This window comes from Fusarium coffeatum (genome assembly GCF_003316985.1).
Source record: "Fusarium coffeatum strain FIESC_28 chromosome Unknown BRIP53273_contig_123, whole genome shotgun sequence".
In the NCBI taxonomy this organism is placed as follows: domain Eukaryota; kingdom Fungi; phylum Ascomycota; class Sordariomycetes; order Hypocreales; family Nectriaceae; genus Fusarium; species Fusarium coffeatum.
The window spans coordinates 74,411-91,337 of NW_022157916.1; the positions used below are offsets into that span (position 1 = coordinate 74,411).

At 49.3% G+C, this 16,927-nt stretch overlaps 8 protein-coding genes across 8 annotated transcripts; 6 read left to right on the top strand and 2 right to left on the bottom strand.

Moving 5' to 3' along the window:
* Positions 1–304: 304 nt before the first annotated feature.
* FIESC28_05738 (uncharacterized protein) lies at positions 305–1,453 on the top strand (the record flags this gene model as incomplete). Its single annotated transcript, XM_031159883.1, has 3 exons — positions 305–428; positions 499–1,320; positions 1,377–1,453. 3 exons carry the CDS (start codon positions 305–307, stop codon positions 1,451–1,453), a joined length of 1,023 nt encoding a protein of 340 aa, XP_031016046.1.
* A 1,385-nt stretch (positions 1,454–2,838) lies between these two features.
* FIESC28_05739 (uncharacterized protein) lies at positions 2,839–4,283 on the bottom strand (the record flags this gene model as incomplete). The annotated part of the gene is made up of 3 exons (XM_031159884.1): positions 2,839–3,068; positions 3,151–4,164; positions 4,214–4,283. The coding sequence occupies 3 exons, from the start codon at positions 4,281–4,283 to the stop codon at positions 2,839–2,841; spliced, it is 1,314 nt and encodes a 437-aa protein (XP_031016047.1).
* A 1,980-nt stretch (positions 4,284–6,263) lies between these two features.
* FIESC28_05740 (uncharacterized protein) lies at positions 6,264–7,944 on the top strand (the record flags this gene model as incomplete). Its single annotated transcript, XM_031159885.1, has 3 exons — positions 6,264–6,504; positions 6,556–7,828; positions 7,878–7,944. 3 exons carry the CDS (start codon positions 6,264–6,266, stop codon positions 7,942–7,944), a joined length of 1,581 nt encoding a protein of 526 aa, XP_031016048.1.
* Positions 7,945–8,411: 467 nt separating this feature from the next.
* Positions 8,412–10,241, top strand: FIESC28_05741 (uncharacterized protein; the record flags this gene model as incomplete). The annotated part of the gene is made up of 1 exon (XM_031159886.1): positions 8,412–10,241. One exon carries the CDS (start codon positions 8,412–8,414, stop codon positions 10,239–10,241), a length of 1,830 nt encoding a protein of 609 aa, XP_031016049.1.
* A 541-nt stretch (positions 10,242–10,782) lies between these two features.
* On the top strand, positions 10,783–12,552 carry FIESC28_05742 (uncharacterized protein; the record flags this gene model as incomplete). Its single annotated transcript, XM_031159887.1, has 1 exon — positions 10,783–12,552. The coding sequence occupies one exon, from the start codon at positions 10,783–10,785 to the stop codon at positions 12,550–12,552; it is 1,770 nt and encodes a 589-aa protein (XP_031016050.1).
* A 413-nt stretch (positions 12,553–12,965) lies between these two features.
* FIESC28_05743 (uncharacterized protein) lies at positions 12,966–13,869 on the bottom strand (the record flags this gene model as incomplete). The annotated part of the gene is made up of 2 exons (XM_031159888.1): positions 12,966–13,088; positions 13,153–13,869. The coding sequence occupies 2 exons, from the start codon at positions 13,867–13,869 to the stop codon at positions 12,966–12,968; spliced, it is 840 nt and encodes a 279-aa protein (XP_031016051.1).
* Positions 13,870–15,210: 1,341 nt separating this feature from the next.
* Positions 15,211–15,633, top strand: FIESC28_05744 (uncharacterized protein; the record flags this gene model as incomplete). Its single annotated transcript, XM_031159889.1, has 1 exon — positions 15,211–15,633. The coding sequence occupies one exon, from the start codon at positions 15,211–15,213 to the stop codon at positions 15,631–15,633; it is 423 nt and encodes a 140-aa protein (XP_031016052.1).
* A 512-nt stretch (positions 15,634–16,145) lies between these two features.
* Positions 16,146–16,774, top strand: FIESC28_05745 (uncharacterized protein; the record flags this gene model as incomplete). Its single annotated transcript, XM_031159890.1, has 2 exons — positions 16,146–16,371; positions 16,434–16,774. 2 exons carry the CDS (start codon positions 16,146–16,148, stop codon positions 16,772–16,774), a joined length of 567 nt encoding a protein of 188 aa, XP_031016053.1.
* Between the last annotated feature and the right edge of the window lie 153 nt (positions 16,775–16,927).

Below are 16,927 nucleotides of genomic sequence, written 5' to 3' on the forward strand. Positions count from 1 at the left end.
AATACGTATTCCTGGCACAAATCCTCCCTTCTTTACTCACGTCGCTTCCCTCGCCCTCCGCCCCTTACTTAAATCCTGTTAACGAAGGCGCATTTAGTCTCGGCTTGTCTCTGCCCTTCCGCCAGCCTCCAAAAATCTCAACTACCGTCTGACGCCTCCCTGATACCACTTCAAGAGGCGAACTATTTCCACCTGAATCATAACAAACAACTCTGGATCATAACAATCGGCCAGGACCATTTACATCGTCCTATCTGCTTATTGTGTCACGGCTATCAACATGAGTACTCATCCATTCCTCACTATGGAGGGCACAACTCAGAGACCTTTTGGGAACACCCCAAACCCGACACACACCTACCAACGTACAAGTCAACCACAAACCCCACCAGGCTCAACTTCTGGAAGTCCGAGGGTAAAGATCGAGGGTAAGTCATGGCTTTTATATATACGGTCTGTTATATTGATCTAGTAAATGGTAACTGACAACACCTGAAGAGTTCACAAGTCTTCCCGGGCTACGCAATGTCGTATCTACCGAAGTGAGCTCGCCGGTGAAACTTCCCAGCTTGGGAGAGTTTGATCAAGGTGTAGAGGAGCTCATTAGAGCACATGGGCCCGTGAAGAGCGAGGCCGTACCATCTCCACTCCTTGGACTCTCTCGCAACCCGACCGTTCTTGAACCTCTGAAATCTATCACACAACCTCAGCCCTCATGGTCTGCCAGAAGCCGCGCCGCCGAAGACACAACCAGTGAACAGTCTAACTCTAGGCGAGGGACCATCGCCTTGCCTGTCCAGCACCCTTTCGCTGTCGACTATTCACGGCAATCTCTAAGCAGCTTCGGCAACCAGGATACGTACTATGGATATGGCAGTCCATCACTTCAGGGTCTACCTGGCATGAGCTGCTACCCGAGTCCACCTCCTGAGGGAGGCGAGAGCCGTCACATTAATCAGAAGTATACGACAGAGGAGGGCGACTATATCATCTATGCCTGGCACGACAAGAAAATGAAATGGCAACAAATCAAGCAAGAGTTTGCCGCTCGATTCGGCAGCACACCCGAGCGTACTGTCCAAGGTCTCCAAGCCTGGTACTACCGTATGAACCAGCGCATACCTATTTGGGATCAGGAGGGTTGGCTCTGCTTCGATAATGAGGACGACCTCGAACCACAGCATGTCAGCATCAAGTGTCGTGAACGTGATAGCCAGGATAAACCCGCAGAACCACTTGGTCTCGCCCAGCGATACCCCGAGAGGGCTATTCACTACTCTTGGGTTGACCCTGAGATCAAATTCAAGTCCAGCGACTGGGGTGCGTATCATTTGCTTGCTTGTCACAGTAGACCATGAAGCTAATACAAATCATAGCTGCAAAGAGGGCTATGCAATATCGCGAGAGGCGAGAGCGACGTCGAAGAAAGGAGCAGCGTCGCCTCAAGCTATGATGAGCAAAATGATCCTGCTATCAAGCTCAAGAAGTAGCCACAAAATCGCATTTTGCATGATCCAACGGCGAAAACACGGATAAAGTGGCATTGACCACATTGTTTATGAAGCGAATCGTTCTGCCTTTTTACACGGGCTTCTATACCACGCCTGCAAACGACCGAATTTCCGACGACACGAATATCACGTATCACATGTCTATCATACCCTCGAACATGTAACTAGCTTTCTTTTGTCATACGCTTATATTTCATTGCACATTCTCTTTCATCAGAACATTTTAGATGACTATCAGCGGCCTCAAAACGCAACCTCAATACACTAGAAAGAGGTGGCAACAGGGCGAAATAGTATCAAGGTAGGATAGGTATTGGTTGAAAGGGTGCCAGAAGATGATCGGGCTAAGGTACTGCTATTGTTACTGTACCTTGTACTACTAGATGGTTCACGATGAATTACCCAAAATAATGAGAGAAACGGATTGGGACAGAAGGGGGCGTTGCCTGGGAACAGTGGGTATGTAAAATTCCTATTTGTTAATATCATCAAAGATACATTATATTTTCTACGTCTTGGCAAGAGGGTTCTACTCAAAGTGTCTGGCGTCCTCATTGGCGTCTGTAAACAAGGAAAGTCAGTACAGTGTAGATGATGTCAAGGCATCGCAGCTTGGCATACCGTGGCCACTGTTTCTATGATTCCATGGAGACAAGCAATTGCCAAGCACTCGAGTCAATTTAGTATTCGGCATTCGCGTCTGTGTTATAAGGCGAGGACAAACATGAAGATGAAGGGGAAACGGGACAACCCGTTAGTGCAGGGCTGAAAAGTCAGGATGCTTTGGGCACGTGCATGGAGGATAATGTAGCTAGGCGTTGAGGAAATGTAGGAATCCTTCCCCGGGAAGATGGGAATATGTGATCCCCTTCACCGATCTGCCTCTTTACACATCGGGAAATAGAACGCTGGGAGCACAAACCAGCCATTGTCTCGAGAACGTAATTGCTGTGTACACCTCCACACCCGCATTCCCAAAGAGCAAACAACCAAAATCCCTTCACTGTGTGCTAGATGCTACCGGGTCTATTCATTCGATGAAGGATGGACGGCCATTCCGGATTTGGAGTGTTGCTTGTATTGTTGGTGGTTGATTGATATGCACGTTCGGCTAGCGTGACGAATGACGATGGTGTCATGCCCTCAGGGGCACGCCGTTGTGGCTTACACAACCAAGGGTCCGAAGAATAAAGGAATAAAGAAGAGTTTCTGGCGATTGAGCACTGTCTGTTGGTGCTAGATCTACATGTGAGGGTGTAGTGCCATGTCGATTTGCTGCTCTGCGGGCTGAAAGTCCGACGCCCCAAAATCTTTAGACTAGTCTGCTCTACTGAAAAGCACGGCTTCGTTTCATATAGGTCCTTATACGAGCCATGGTGGTATCGTCGTCGTTGTCTCCGTCAAGGACCATGTCATTGTCGCTCTCGTCGTAGTATATGTTGTCAAACTCCTCATCATCGGAGGCATTGCCGTTGCGATAACCATACGGATGGCGCCCATATTCATCATCTGACTCCACCTCATCCTCTGGGTAATCTGCCGTGTAATAGTTTTCAGCTAGGGAGGGGTTGGTATCAGCCTTTTGTCTTGAGTAGAATCTTCACACTGGGTGGTGTAGGCTAGGAATAGAGTGACTCACCATTTTCATCCTCCTCGTCCTCATCGAGTTCTTCATCTTCGTCTCGGTCAGGTCCGAAGAATAAATTACTCTCTTCCTTGCCATCGAGTACCAGCACACCGACATCCGTTGGTGCCACGTTGACTGTCATGGCATGCGCAGGGATACGAACGTACTCCTCGATGACCCAGTCGTCGTCATCCTCCATGTCGCTCGTATCGCCCGTGGTCATGTCCACGTCGTTGGATTCTGTATTGCTAGTGGCCGCTTCTGGGTGACGCTCTTGGTATCTCTTGGCTGGAGCCTTGGGCTTAAATCTGGTTGTCCTTTGCTTTTCCTGTTCCATCTCCTGGAGGTTGGCGCCGATCTCTTTCATAACCCAGTCGTTCATGTCAGCCGCCATCCTGGACATATCCTGGTTATGAGGATTCAAAATTGAGGTTGGTAGAGGAGTTCGAGAGTTGGCATCTGGTAAGGGAGAAGGCTGCCTGCTCCTCGCTGCTGGTTTCTTCAAGCGTCGCTCTTGTTGCGGTTGTTCGTCCGAGGGCTTGGTCTCAGATGTATTGCCTGCGGACATAGTTATGCCTGGGATCTGCTGACCAGCAGGCAGTGATACTGATTCTTTGATAGACTCTCGGACTTTCGATGCTCGTTGACTGGCCTTGGCACGACTTCGTTCAACGAAGACAGCAGGCCCGTAGCGCGGTCGCTTGTTGACGCCAGTACCAGGGGTTTGCACCGCACCTGAAGCCATCATCATCTTTCTTGAGATATGGAAACGTCTGTGTTCGGGGATGTTGGCCGGGTCTACTGCTTTTGGGTCTGAGGTTGAGGTTGGTGCGACACCCACGGCGGGAGTGTCATTTTTCTTTGCTTCGGGCGCATCATTTCCAGGACCGCAGACATGAATAACTGGTTTCGCATCACGGTAAGATGGACTGGGAACTTCTGTTGTTGGAGACTGAGGTCCGGGGTGTCGTCTCTGATAGACCCAATTGCTGTCGTTTCTATGGCGTTTCGCACCCTCATCGAACTCTGAAAGGCGTTAGAAGATGGAATGATAAAGGCCGATTAGAGAGCATACGGAGGAAAGTCACGGGAGACTCGTCGTCGCGCTTGCGCTTCACGCGGATGAGTTGAGGTGGAATAGACATTGTTTCTATCGTTATGGGTGATGCTGTGCAGCAAAGCAAAGTCGTAGTCGAGGATGATGATTATTTGCGAGAATGGAAGAATTGAGAGGAAAGTATTCCTGGAGCGGGGTTCGGTTCAGAGCTCAAGAGCCGGATGCGTTGCTTCTGTATGTTATGGATTAGGCTGTTTGCGAATATATGCGCTGCGAACGATGAGGTCAGAAGTTGGCTACCTAGGCTAGTAATTTTTTTGTTAGGGGTGTTCATGAAAGATTTCATCCACTTCCCGGTGGGGCCATGTCCAAGAGGCAGAGCCTCCGGGAGAGTGGGGCCATTATGTTCTTAGCGCCTATGGATAGAGGCTGTACTGGACTTTAATAGTGAGTGAACTCGAGAATAGGCCGACAGGACAGATATAAGTTAGACGTCGTGAGCCATAAACTTTATGGAATGGTAGATCTGTTGAGATGCATTGGGTTTCATATGCGGCTTTTGATGTGAGAGGAAGAGAAGATGGATTGTCTACTGAGTAAGAAAGTAATTGTCCTCCAAAGCTGAGGGTGTTAAGAAATGAAGCAGCCTACCTAGTTGCTACTCCAAGCTCGCATAGAGTGACCAAGTTATTTCATTTCTTATCTACAGTATGTTCTCGCCGGCCCGACGACTGACCATGAGTTGGCGTTATTTTTGAATATGCACCATCATGGAAACGGTTGGAATGCGGGGGCGCACGGTTCACCTTTTTCTAGAGACCCATATCATGAGGAGAGAGATGGTTTCACAATGGAGAGGAAGAGTCCGCCTACGGGTAATTGCTGATATTTTCCTTGTTGACGTGCATGAACTTGGAGGTAAGGAATGATCTGATAAGTGTTCCCAACAATAACCATAGAATTGATGACGCTGCTTAAGTGTCACTGCACAGTACAATTGAGGTACTGTCCTTGTCCTGTAGGTCCTTAAGGTAGCAGCTATCAACTGCCCGCTGCTGCTGATCTGCAGCTACCAAACAAGGCACCAAAGCTAATTGGTACTGTGCTGGGCCCATTTCTGCAGATCGTGATTAACCCCAGACTGAACTGCATCAGGTCTTTCAACACCAATATGAGATGAGGGAGGCATGGGTTGCGACATCAGGAATACATAAATATTTATATCAAGTCAAATGACGACATTGCATCTGTAAAACCGTTGAAAGTTGATCGTATCAAAATTCGGGTCTCTTTCTACTTTAATCTCAACGCAAAGTTTCTCCTCCTCCTCGTCCCCTCCCTTCATGACGTCCGTCCTTGGCCAGGTCTTGGTATCCTCGGTCGTACTAAAAGTAACCTGTAAAAGTCAATCGACTCAGTCTCACGTGTTTGACCCCAACGGCAAGCTTCAGGTAGGAACTGTCTGTCTTCTCTTCCCTTATTTTCTCGTGCCAAGTCAAGTCAACCCGAACCGGATCAATCAATCTTCTCTTCTTCCAAAAGTCATCCTATTCGTGCGTCCATAAACCTCGGTCTTGATTGTCATTGACCTTGACCCCAAGGCTGGTGTTGCATTGACCTGTCGTCATCCCGCCGCCTCCTCCCTCATACTGTACCTATTCTCCTCCTCACATTTAACCTTCGATACAATCTTCATCTTTCGTCATCCTACACCTCATCTTGCGTCTCCTCATTTCGCATCTTTCTATCTCAATTTCTCACCTTACCTTCGTTTGTCGCCTCCTACGATACATCGTCAATGCGCTGTGATGCTTTTATAGTGATCCTTGGACCATCGCAGCTCCTCAGTAGTGGTATAGCTACCCCTGCTCATCGTTCGATTCTCACGCGGTCGAACTACTACCACAGCATCAATTCCAACACTTTTTACTAATCAAAACCTATCATTTCCTCACTCTAATCGCGCCTCGTCTCTGCACAATCTTTGACGGCTAACTCAGGTGAGCTCCTCAGCCGTATTTGCGTCAAGTTGCGGGTTACTTATAATAACAGCGCATCAAACCTTGCAATGTCGCCCAAGACACCATTCGCCATCACCTACAAGAAGCCTGGAACTGCACCTCCAGTTTTCCTTGCAGGCTCCTTCTCCGATCCGCAATGGCAACTCCAAGAGATGGGATATACAACTGACCAAGATGGCGAGCACACATTCCAGTCTGAAGTTATGCTCGAACCCCAACAGGACTACCAATTCAAGCTTCGTATAGGCCATGATAATTGGTGGGTTCTGGCTGAGAACTATCCCACAGGTACGTCCAAGAGAGTTAGTGTCTCCAACTTTTCCTAATAAGATATCACAGCAACCGATGACTCCGGCAATGAGAACAATGTCGTACGCGTAGAGACACCGGCAGAAGAACACATTTCTCCGGCAGGCATTGATACACCGGCGATCAAGCTGAACCCAGCTACACAGACAAGTGGAGCACCTTTGGAAGCGAACAGTACCGATGAGACCAGTGAAGACACTAAAGCGCCTCTATTTGCACACGAATCGCCAGGTGCCGATGCTGATGAAGACTTCGAAGACGATACAGAAGAAAACAAGATACCCTTATTCGCGCACGAATCTATGGGTAACGATGCCAAGGACGACGGCCCAGAGGATTTTAAGACGCCCCTCTTTGCCCATGAATCGCTTGCCGACGATTCTAAAGATGAATCTGAAGAAATGAAAATGCCGTTGTTTGCTCATGAGTGCTTGGGTGCTTATGATTTCGGAGAAGGCGCAGAACCCGACAATACTACAGTCACAAACAATAGCCCAGGACGGACTTCGAAAGTCAAAACGATGCGCGACAAGGCGGCCGAAGTCGACGTTAACGATCCGACCCTCGAAAGCTTTCCCTCCGACCGAGGGTCGATTTTCGGTGCCATCCGCTCCATCCAAACCCATCTCGGAGAAGATCAGACTCACCTCGAGGACATCCCCTCGTCACCTCGTGTAATCTCGTCTCGAAGAACCAGCCTGGATTCTAGCGATGACTTGTGCTTGTCCCCTGCGTCTTTTAGTCCTACCATTACCAGAAGACGTGATAGCAGGCCTTCTCACAGCTTCGGTAGAACGCGCTCGGCAGTATCTCTAGGATCGATAGAAGAGGAGCCTAAACCTCCTACCAATAGACAACCGCAGGGCCCTCCTATTGTGTCTCTACCGAATCCCAACTCGAGAGACAAAGTTTTTGGGCAAAAGTCGCCCCCTAGCGAGGAGGACGAAGCTGTTGTCATGAAGACCTCTGAGGTAAAGCCCGTCGCAAAGACCAATGGCGAGTCACCATCTCAATCTGAAAGTCCTGTGGCCCAGAATACCCAGCACGAAAAAGCACCCAGCGCCATTACAACCGAACAGATCTCGAACGATACGCAACCCGAAGCGGTCGATGGGCGAACCGATAATATCCCAGCCGTTCCCAAATCCGTGGATCATAAAGTGTCCATTGCCTCTGAATCAGGGCCTGCCCAACTACTGCAAGACACCCAGTCAACATCGGATTCCAAGAGCGAGAAAACGGTAAAAAAGAAAGCGGCATCAGGAGAATCGTCCCAACCCCCTCGCGGGAGCGTAGTGCCCATGTAAGTGACAAAGAGACTGATCGTGGACACCGCTAACGGCAATGCACAGGATTATCACGACGGGGGCACTCGTAGTCGCTATCGGGATAGGCTGGTGGCAGGCTGCTGATCACTAGGAAGAATAGCCAGGTAATGTGGATGGAGTGTTCTGGTTCCAAGTTGGCTTCGGGTAGATTATAATAAAGGAATAGGGCATCGGAAGTACAGGGATTAAGGGCAACTGCATCAACCAGGGTATGGCAGAGGAGGAACCTACAAGGCCTAGGAGCGACTAGGAAGCACATCTATTTTGTCGACACGAATACTTAACCCATTGTATGAATTGATAATATTTCCTATTTACCTCGTATCTACTTGACAGTTGCGCATACAGTACCTATTTCAGTCCTCACTTTCACATGCCTACCTCACCTAGAGCCTAGGGGTAGATCAGCCAACGTCAAAGGTGGGACAACGGTACGTACCTGTCATGATCGGTGCAAAAACTCCGACTGCCGATTTGACCAGAAAAAACCCAGCAAGAAGATTTGTTGCGACAACCCAATTACTCCATACTTACCATTCGTAACGATATCTCGCCGTCATGCAGCGTGTCGCAACGAACTCGATATGCTCGTTCTGCATGTTCACATCTCGGCCAACGATTACTGTTAAAACATCATTACAATCATGTCTAGGCCAGCGCTTGGCCTCACAACACTTCAAGCCTCGCCCCTCACGCATGGTTCTATCGGATCGAGTCAACCAAGCCCCTCCATCTCGCGATGACCGACAAAGACGCCGCGAGGCCCCAGGTCCATTTGGCGGAATGAATAGAAGAGTCGCCAATGTTGACCCTTCTCGAAGAGCTGGTCGACAACGCCCGCTAACAGGAAAGGATTCAAAAGGAACCAATACAAGAGAGAGGGATAACCGAAGAGGGGGAACACGAGATGGAGATGACCGAAAGGCGCTCAAAATGCAGCGTGCGCTAGCTACTGTTTCATATGGAAAGCGAATGATGACGAAGGATTCCATGACCGAGTACGAATCATTCGATAATTTCGACCTTATCCCAACTCTGCAAGTCGCCGTCAACGAAGAGCTCTTCAAGGGCATGACCGATATCAAGCCGACACCTGTACAAAAACTTGCAATCCCTGCTCTTTTGAACCAAAAGACTCCGGATGATCTCAAAAAACCAACAGACGAGATGAGGTCATTCCTTCTGGCCGCCGAGACAGGATCTGGAAAGACATTAGCGTACCTTCTACCAGCAGTCGATGCTTTAAAAACGGCTGAGGCCGGGGATCCTGAGCTGAAGGCCTACCGTGAGCGATGGGAGATCGAGAAGGAGCGACAATTGGCTGGCAACTCCAAAGGCAAGCCGTTCGATGAGCCACACCCTACAATGGCCCGCCCCAAGGTGGTTATCCTTGTGCCAACGGCAGAGCTTGCGCATCAAGTCACAAAGACATCGAAATCGTTGTCTCACGTCGCCAAGTTCAAGACAGAACTCCTTTCTTCAGACCTTAAGCCACAGCAGATTCAACGCAACTTATATGGGCCTAGGGGAGTCGACATTATTGTTTCGACACCTCATCTCCTTGCATCCATCGCCGACTCGGATCCCAATATTCTTTCTCGCGTGACCCATTTGGTTGTCGACGAGGCCGATTCTTTGTTCGATCGAAGTTTTGCTCCAGTGACAACTAGCATCATTGAGCGAGCTATGCCATCCATGAAGCAGTTTGTATGCTGCTCTGCCACCATCCCCCGAAAGCTCAACAACTATCTGGCCACCAACTATCCCAAGATGACTCGAATTACCACCCCCAACTTGCACGCTATCCCTCGTCGTGTTCAATTGGGAGTCATTGATGTCTCAAGAGAACCTTACCGCAACAATAAGGACCTTGCCTGTGCTGAAGCAATTTACTCGATTGGTCGTGAAGCTTCCAACCACGAGGGTCCTGTCAAGGGCGAGGTTGATGTACGCCGTATTATGGTTTTCGTCAACGAGCGTGAGAAGACTGAAGAGCTGGCGTCGTACCTGAGAGAAAAGGGAATCAATGCTGAGGCGCTCCACAGAGATACTCCTGAGAAGCGCCATGGCGAGGTTTTGGAGACATTCACATCACCAGACCCTCTCAGAATCCCAGCACCAACACTCAATGCTAAGAAGCGATCTCTACCCAACGTGAGAGTCCTGGTCGTTACAGATCTGGCTTCCAGAGGTATCGACACCCTTGCAGTCCGTCACGTCATTCTCTACCACGTACCTCATACAACCATTGACTTCATCCACCGACTGGGTCGTGCTGGACGAATGGGTCGACGAGGCCGTGGCATCGTGCTCGTTGGCAACGATGACAGAAAGGATGTTGTTGCAGAGGTCAAGAACAGTATGTTCAAGGGACAAGCTCTGATTTAACCTCCGCACTCCAATTTACGCGCCATGTACGATAGGAAGAATTCACTGGATGAGTATGTACAATAACAGAGGCATGAGACTAGAAAAAGTTTATTTCCATAGCCGTGTCAAGACTTTTATGAATATTTCCATAGAGAAAATGTACAATCTTTTGGACTCCAGATCATTTTTGAATGAATTTATATACTCATAAGATATCCAGAAAACGGTTAAGTGAACATCCCTAATTATTCGTGCTGATCCTTAGTTTTATTAATGAATGGATGGAAGCTCTACCTACGGGTCAAAGCTCAATATTTCTGGTGGGGTCATCCCACTACTGTGAGGTACGTACCTAATTGTCGCGTCGCGTCTCTGGCGTGTTTCTCTTCCGCACAATATCATCATCATAGGTTATCCCACGTCTGGTCACTTACAGCCAACACCAACCTCCTCGAGCCTCCCTTGAAACGACCTTTTCCAAAGTCGCAAAAGGTGACCTGGCAGTTTCCTCTTCATAATCACCCTTCCGCGAAGCCGAAAGCCTGAATAGTCAATCGCAATGCCTCGAACCAGACGAGCGCGTGGTGCGCCCGCACAATCTGCGAAGACTCATGCACGATCGCCCTCACCCGATACGCAAGATGCCAACGATAATCAACTTCCACAGCAAGCCAAGTCCCCCGAGAGAGGTCGCAGACGAACAACACGATCTTCAGGTGCTCGCGTCAGCACTGCCAACGAACAAGACGTTCTTGCTGCGAACCGACGACGCGACGCGGCGCTTGACAAGCTAGGCAGAGAGGAGCCTACTTCCACAACCAGTCGTACTGCCGAAGATGCCGGCTCTGGTAGCTCAGTTGAAGGTGGGCGACGAACGGCAGCTACGCCAACACATCGGAGGGATACAAGCGGGCTTGACTTGGCGGATAGCGTTTTTCTTGATCTTGACGAAAGCTTTGGACTCGGCGATGATAGCACGCACATAGGACTTCGTTCAAACGACAATTCATCTCTCAACATGAGCACTTTGGGACGCCGATCGCGCCAGTCCAGTATCATTGGGCGAAATGATCCTCCTATCAGACCCAGCAGCCGCGGCGGCAACACACCTAGTATCAGCTCTACACTTCACTTTGGTGCTTTCAAGCGACGAGCTCGAGAACCAAGTATCCTAGGAACCGCTCGAAAGCCGCGACCAGAAGAAACTGCCGCGGGGCAGGAGCCAGAGTCGGAGAGCGAGGACGATTTCGCGCCTGAAGCGGAATCTACGCCTGTTAACAATCGACGAAGGACACAACCTGAGGCCGAGTTGGAAATAGAAGTTCCAGTCTCTCCAGATGTCACCACAGGATCAAAACATAGGAAAAGAAAGAGCGAGGATGCGCTTCCAAGCAGCGAACGGCCAGAGAAGATTTCGCGGATTGAAAGAGAGGAGGATCAGGCATCTGATGAAGCGGGCCCTGCGCCCGAGATTATCGAGTCGGATGGCGATAGCGACTCCTCGCTATCGGATCTTGGATCTCCTCTCGGCCCTTCGCCCGTCCTTCCTGAACGACCTGTTACACCAATCAACAACGATGAGCTCATGGCCCTACCGGCCAGTAGTGATTCCGAAGACGCGAATTGGCCTGATATCCATACCTTGGCCAAGAGACGGCGAAGACCCTCAGTCATAACTCCAGTTCGCACCGATAACTTCTCCGACGTTTCTTCACCTCCATCCCTCACACACTCTCCTAATTTTGCTGAGGCGCAAAAGTCTCGAGGGCGAGCCACAACCCGGCGTCAACAGCCTCCGCCTAAAGTCACAACTGCGGATTTAACAAGCCTGCTTCCAAAACGCCACTATAAGAAACAGCGAGCTTCGGGACCGGAGAGTGACGAAGAGCACGATACATCTGGAATTGGCGAGGATGAGGACGAGCTTTCATATATTGACGGACGAGATTCACGTCGAAGACGTGGGGGGCGATCGACTAGTCGCGGAGGCGCAAAACGTCCAGGTTCAAGAGGCGGGCGCACAACGCAGGCTCTGAAGCCCAAACAAACTGGTTCTGGCAAGCAAGCAGCGCGCAATGCACAAACCTACTCACGCCGCTCATCGGACAAAGAGAATGAGAAGGAAGGAGGCAGCGATGACGAGGATCAGCACGAGAATAGCCGCTTCCAGCCATTACCTGATGACACTTTTGGGGACGGGAGCGCTGAGAATTCAAGCACACCGTCTGCAGACGAGCTCCGACAGGCAGCCAAGAAGTTTAAAGAAGTCGATAGGTGGGAACTCGACTTTGAAGAGGTTACGCAGAGCTCTTCTCCACTCGCGCGATGAAAGCAAACTGAAGCACAAGAATGGGAATACCAAGCAAGGTCGACGAAAACGGGTCGGGGTCAAGCAGGCGTTGGGCGGGCTAGGGATGATTGTAATCAAGCAAGGCTTCTGGAGTTACACACAAGGGACTAAGGCATTTTATGAAAGTCTGAATGATGTCTATTTCGGACTTGTATTGTACTGCACTTGATCGGGCATGGGTTTGAGGCAACGTAAGATTCGGACTGGGGCGAGGTACAGCATGAACTCTTTGATACCTAGCTTTTTTGATATCACACAACAGAGTCCCTTGCATTGGCGAGTTTACCCCCGCTCTCTGTATTGTAGAATCTGTACAATGAAAATTTGTCCTGAACTCCTGTAACTCCACATCTCACTCAAGCCTATCATTTTGTTGCGTACCAATTGTGCTCTCATGCACCAGGCTTCACGGCCTCCGCTCGATGCTCGACCAATGGCAACAATGGGGCCAGGATGTTTGGGTCCCGAAGTGCGATAGTGATATCGTCGGGCAGTCTACCAGACATCTGCAGTTTCTAAGAATCAGTCAGCAATGGGACTTTCATAAAAGCAGATTGGGCCGATCCCAAGGTGACTCACCCTCTTCACGTTCTCGTAAGTCTCCTCTTGTGCCGAATATTCACGAATGACTTCATCAGTCTCAAAGTCAACGTAGACCCGAGTGTCACGTATCCGCAGAATAACATTATCGAGCCGCATAAATAGCCGGCACAGCAATAGCATGCGCTTCTCGTGGACGCGAACCTTAACGCTGAAGATGCTTATCCCATTGTCGTCCAACTCGCTCTCGTACAGCATAACCTCGTCGAAGAATAGGATTGGGTCACGACGCTTCAAGAGCTCGATTGGAATCATGTTCTCCGTGGGCGCAAATTGTTTGGCAGAAGGGTCGACACTTCCAGTATACGTCGTTGAGTAACTCCAGTCGTAGGGCTTCACAACCTCCTTAATACCCTGTGTTGTGCCTTCTCTAGTACTCTCCCAGTCTCGAGCGTATGCGACCTTGAGCATGTGGCGATCTGTCTTGTCAACGGCGTCGAGAGCGTCCGGGGTATTAAAGTTCAGGGACCAGCCTGAAGGTAGATGCTCAATTCCGACGATGTTCTCGCCAAAGATCATTTCGGGCATTGGAATGCCAATCTGTTCGGTGAGGGCATCGATGGTGCCGGCCTTGGAGATGGGCAGCTTGCGTGTCGAAATGCGAAATCGGCCTTGATTATGTGTGGTCGTAGCCGAGGCAAGCGCCTGGGGTTTTGGGAACGGCTCGTTAGGGTCTGTGATGTGGTTTTGATGCATCTTGAAGGTGGTGGAGAGCTTCGTTCTTTGGGGGATGTTGAAGATGCAAGTTGGAGAGCTTGAGTTGTGGTAAATAGTAGGTACCCGACATGTATAATGAAGTGGTGGGGTAGTGGGGAGCTTCTGCTACGACCTGCACATGTAATGGACCCCACTATCCCGTACCTACTACTAGGTAACCTAAGGGTCACTTATCAATCAGAGATTGGTCCCTCCGAATTCCATGATAGACCAATCATGTTAATTACATGGAACTATCAACTCAGCATCGTTGTATTAGTAGGCACACTACCCAACTTCCAACCTCCATATGTAGGTAGGTAAACTGGCAGACCTCCAGTTCCACGCTGAAACTAGAGATAAGTTGTAGGATCAAGATGCTATGAGCTAAACATCTATTTCAAAGATTACCGTCTTCAGGACACCAAGCCATATACACCTTGGCCCTGGATTGTTATATACATGTATGAGTTTCAGTCAGAAGTAAATCAAGGTCATCGAGTAAACAACAGTCTTCAGACAGCGTTGAGGACGTTGTTAATATCTGCATGGTTTAGACCCTCCACGAACACAAATGCTGTCCAGACAGCTACAGTGAGTATGATTATCTGATCTGAAACACCAATTCTGGCTCGTATCAACTAATCCTAAGATCAGTAGTCACAAAAGCTTATCGAAAGGACTCGGGAGGCTGACTAGAGCAGAAGACTTTATACTTCAGGCCAGGCTGTCGAAACAAGATTACACTTTGGAGGATGCAACTGTCGCGTCCAGCAAGCAGTCATAAACACAATAGTTTAAGTTGTGCTTCGTATAAACTCTACAAGCTCATATACTGGGATTTCCCCAAGATTTCCAGCTATAAATATCATAATATGACCTGACCTGGCCTGACCTAACATTGTTCACTCCTTCTACTACGTAGGTATCTATCTACCTACTAGGCACTCACACACCATGCCTCCGTCATATATCAATTTCTCGCCAGCAGCGGCTGAAGGTTCGGTTCCCAGGATTCCGTCCGTACCAAGATCCAATTGGTGCGGGTGGGTTGGGAGATGTAACAGAAGAAAAATAACAGAATGCTCGATACGACACATCAAGCGGGATTGTGCCTCTTACTTTGAGCTTACAGTCTCTGGGTCATTCCCGTTAGTAATACTGGTTGTTCAGACGCTAGCCGAACATCCTTCTACGGGGTATGATCAAGTCCAACAGGAATATCTCGCTTGGCGCATGATTTGGTACGCCTACAAGTTGGATCCGAGTGACGAACTCGAAAACAGGCTGGATAATATCCGGTATATCCCAGGTGTACTGGATGCTCTGACACCATTAAACATGTGGGAGGACATCCTGAACGACTACAGGCTCTTTTCCTTGGGCCACTATACGAGAGATGACCTGAACGAGCTGTATGGTCTGGGTCCAGAGGTGCTCGAATACTTGCTATCCCACTCCAGTGATTGGAAGGAGGAGATAGAATTCGTCGAAGGTTATACTGGCCTCATGTATGCCCGCCTCAGCCGTGAGACCAACCGAAGACTGAGACTGCTTCTTGCAGTGGTCAACAACTCGGGCCTCGGCCTGGTCATTGCTGAACGCGAGTTCATCCAAGGTTCGGCCAATATGACGCCTTCGAGACTGCTGGAGTTTGGACGCAGGTTCAGGTTGGATTTTGATCGATTCGGGAATTATCTCTCCTATAGATATAGGATTGATAATGGCCTGCATGTACGTCCCATGGCAGATCCATTCGATTAGTCTTACAGCTTTTCAAGAGCTATGACATGACTCTAGATTCAGTTAGGTACTTAATTGAGTACGAAACAGACATACATACAATCTTCAAATACAACGAAAGTTTACTTAAGGTACAATATGATTGAGATGCCAAATGTGAATAGCATGCCAATGTCTGATCGAGGTTGGTTATCAAGAAGACTCATCCGCAGTCAAACAAGCATTTCAGCCCTGCGGTGCATTTTTCTGCACTTATTATAAAGGTTTCTTGAACATTCCAGAGGCATTGATATAAATGGGTATCTCACTTATACGTGACATTACTTAAAGGTGGAGGAAGTGAAAGTGAAAGTGGAGGTGGACCCTTTCATGTCCGTTCATGTTCATTTTCATCCCCACCCAACCAACTGATAAGCTCCTTATCAGTTCCCGCTCCATCAACTTTTTTTCCTTTGCGCAACTAGTCAAACACATCCAAACATCCCATCCACCCCGAGCATTTCCAATCACCACTCCAAACCACAACCGACACAATGCGCCCCCTCACAGAAAAGGAGACTCAGACTCTCTTCGAGAAGCTCGCCAACTACACTGGCGGCTCTCTCAAGAACCTCATTGCGCCTCTCGACGACTCTCCCAACGCTGATCGCTATGTCTTCCGCCTCGTTCGCGATCGTGTCTTTTACGTCCGTCTTTCCATCGCCAACCTAGCTACTTCCATAGCGCGCGAGAAGCTTCTGTCTCTGGGAACCTGTCTTGGTATGCTATAGCCTCCAAATGTGACTTCCCAAGGATCTTATCTAATCACCAAATTTCTGTAGGCAAGTTCACCAAGTCGGGCAAGTTCCGTCTGCACGTCACAGCCCTCCCCATCATCGCCGAGCACGCCCGCTACAAGATCTGGGTCAAGGAGAACGGTACCATGCCATTCCTCTACGGCAGCAACGTTGTCAAGGCCCATGTTGGCCGCTGGTCCGAGGACTGCCCTGAGCACCAGGGAGTCGTGGTATACAGCATGAACGACACCCCGCTCGGATTCGGTGTTACAGCCCGCAGCACCGCTGAGGCGCGAAGACTGGACCCTACTGGTATCACCTGCTTCAGGCAGGCTGATTGTGGAGAGTACCTCCGTGACGAAGACAACCTGTTTGCGACCGGTTAGAGTGGAAAGTGGTTTTACTTCGTCTGGCGTTGGGGTTTATTTTTATCATTCTTTGGCGTTGAGAGTGAAGGGAAAAAGAAACTTGCGATCAAGTCAAATCATGCTTGGATTATTTGGTGGATTGGTAGATATAATCATCGTCTTCATCAAAGC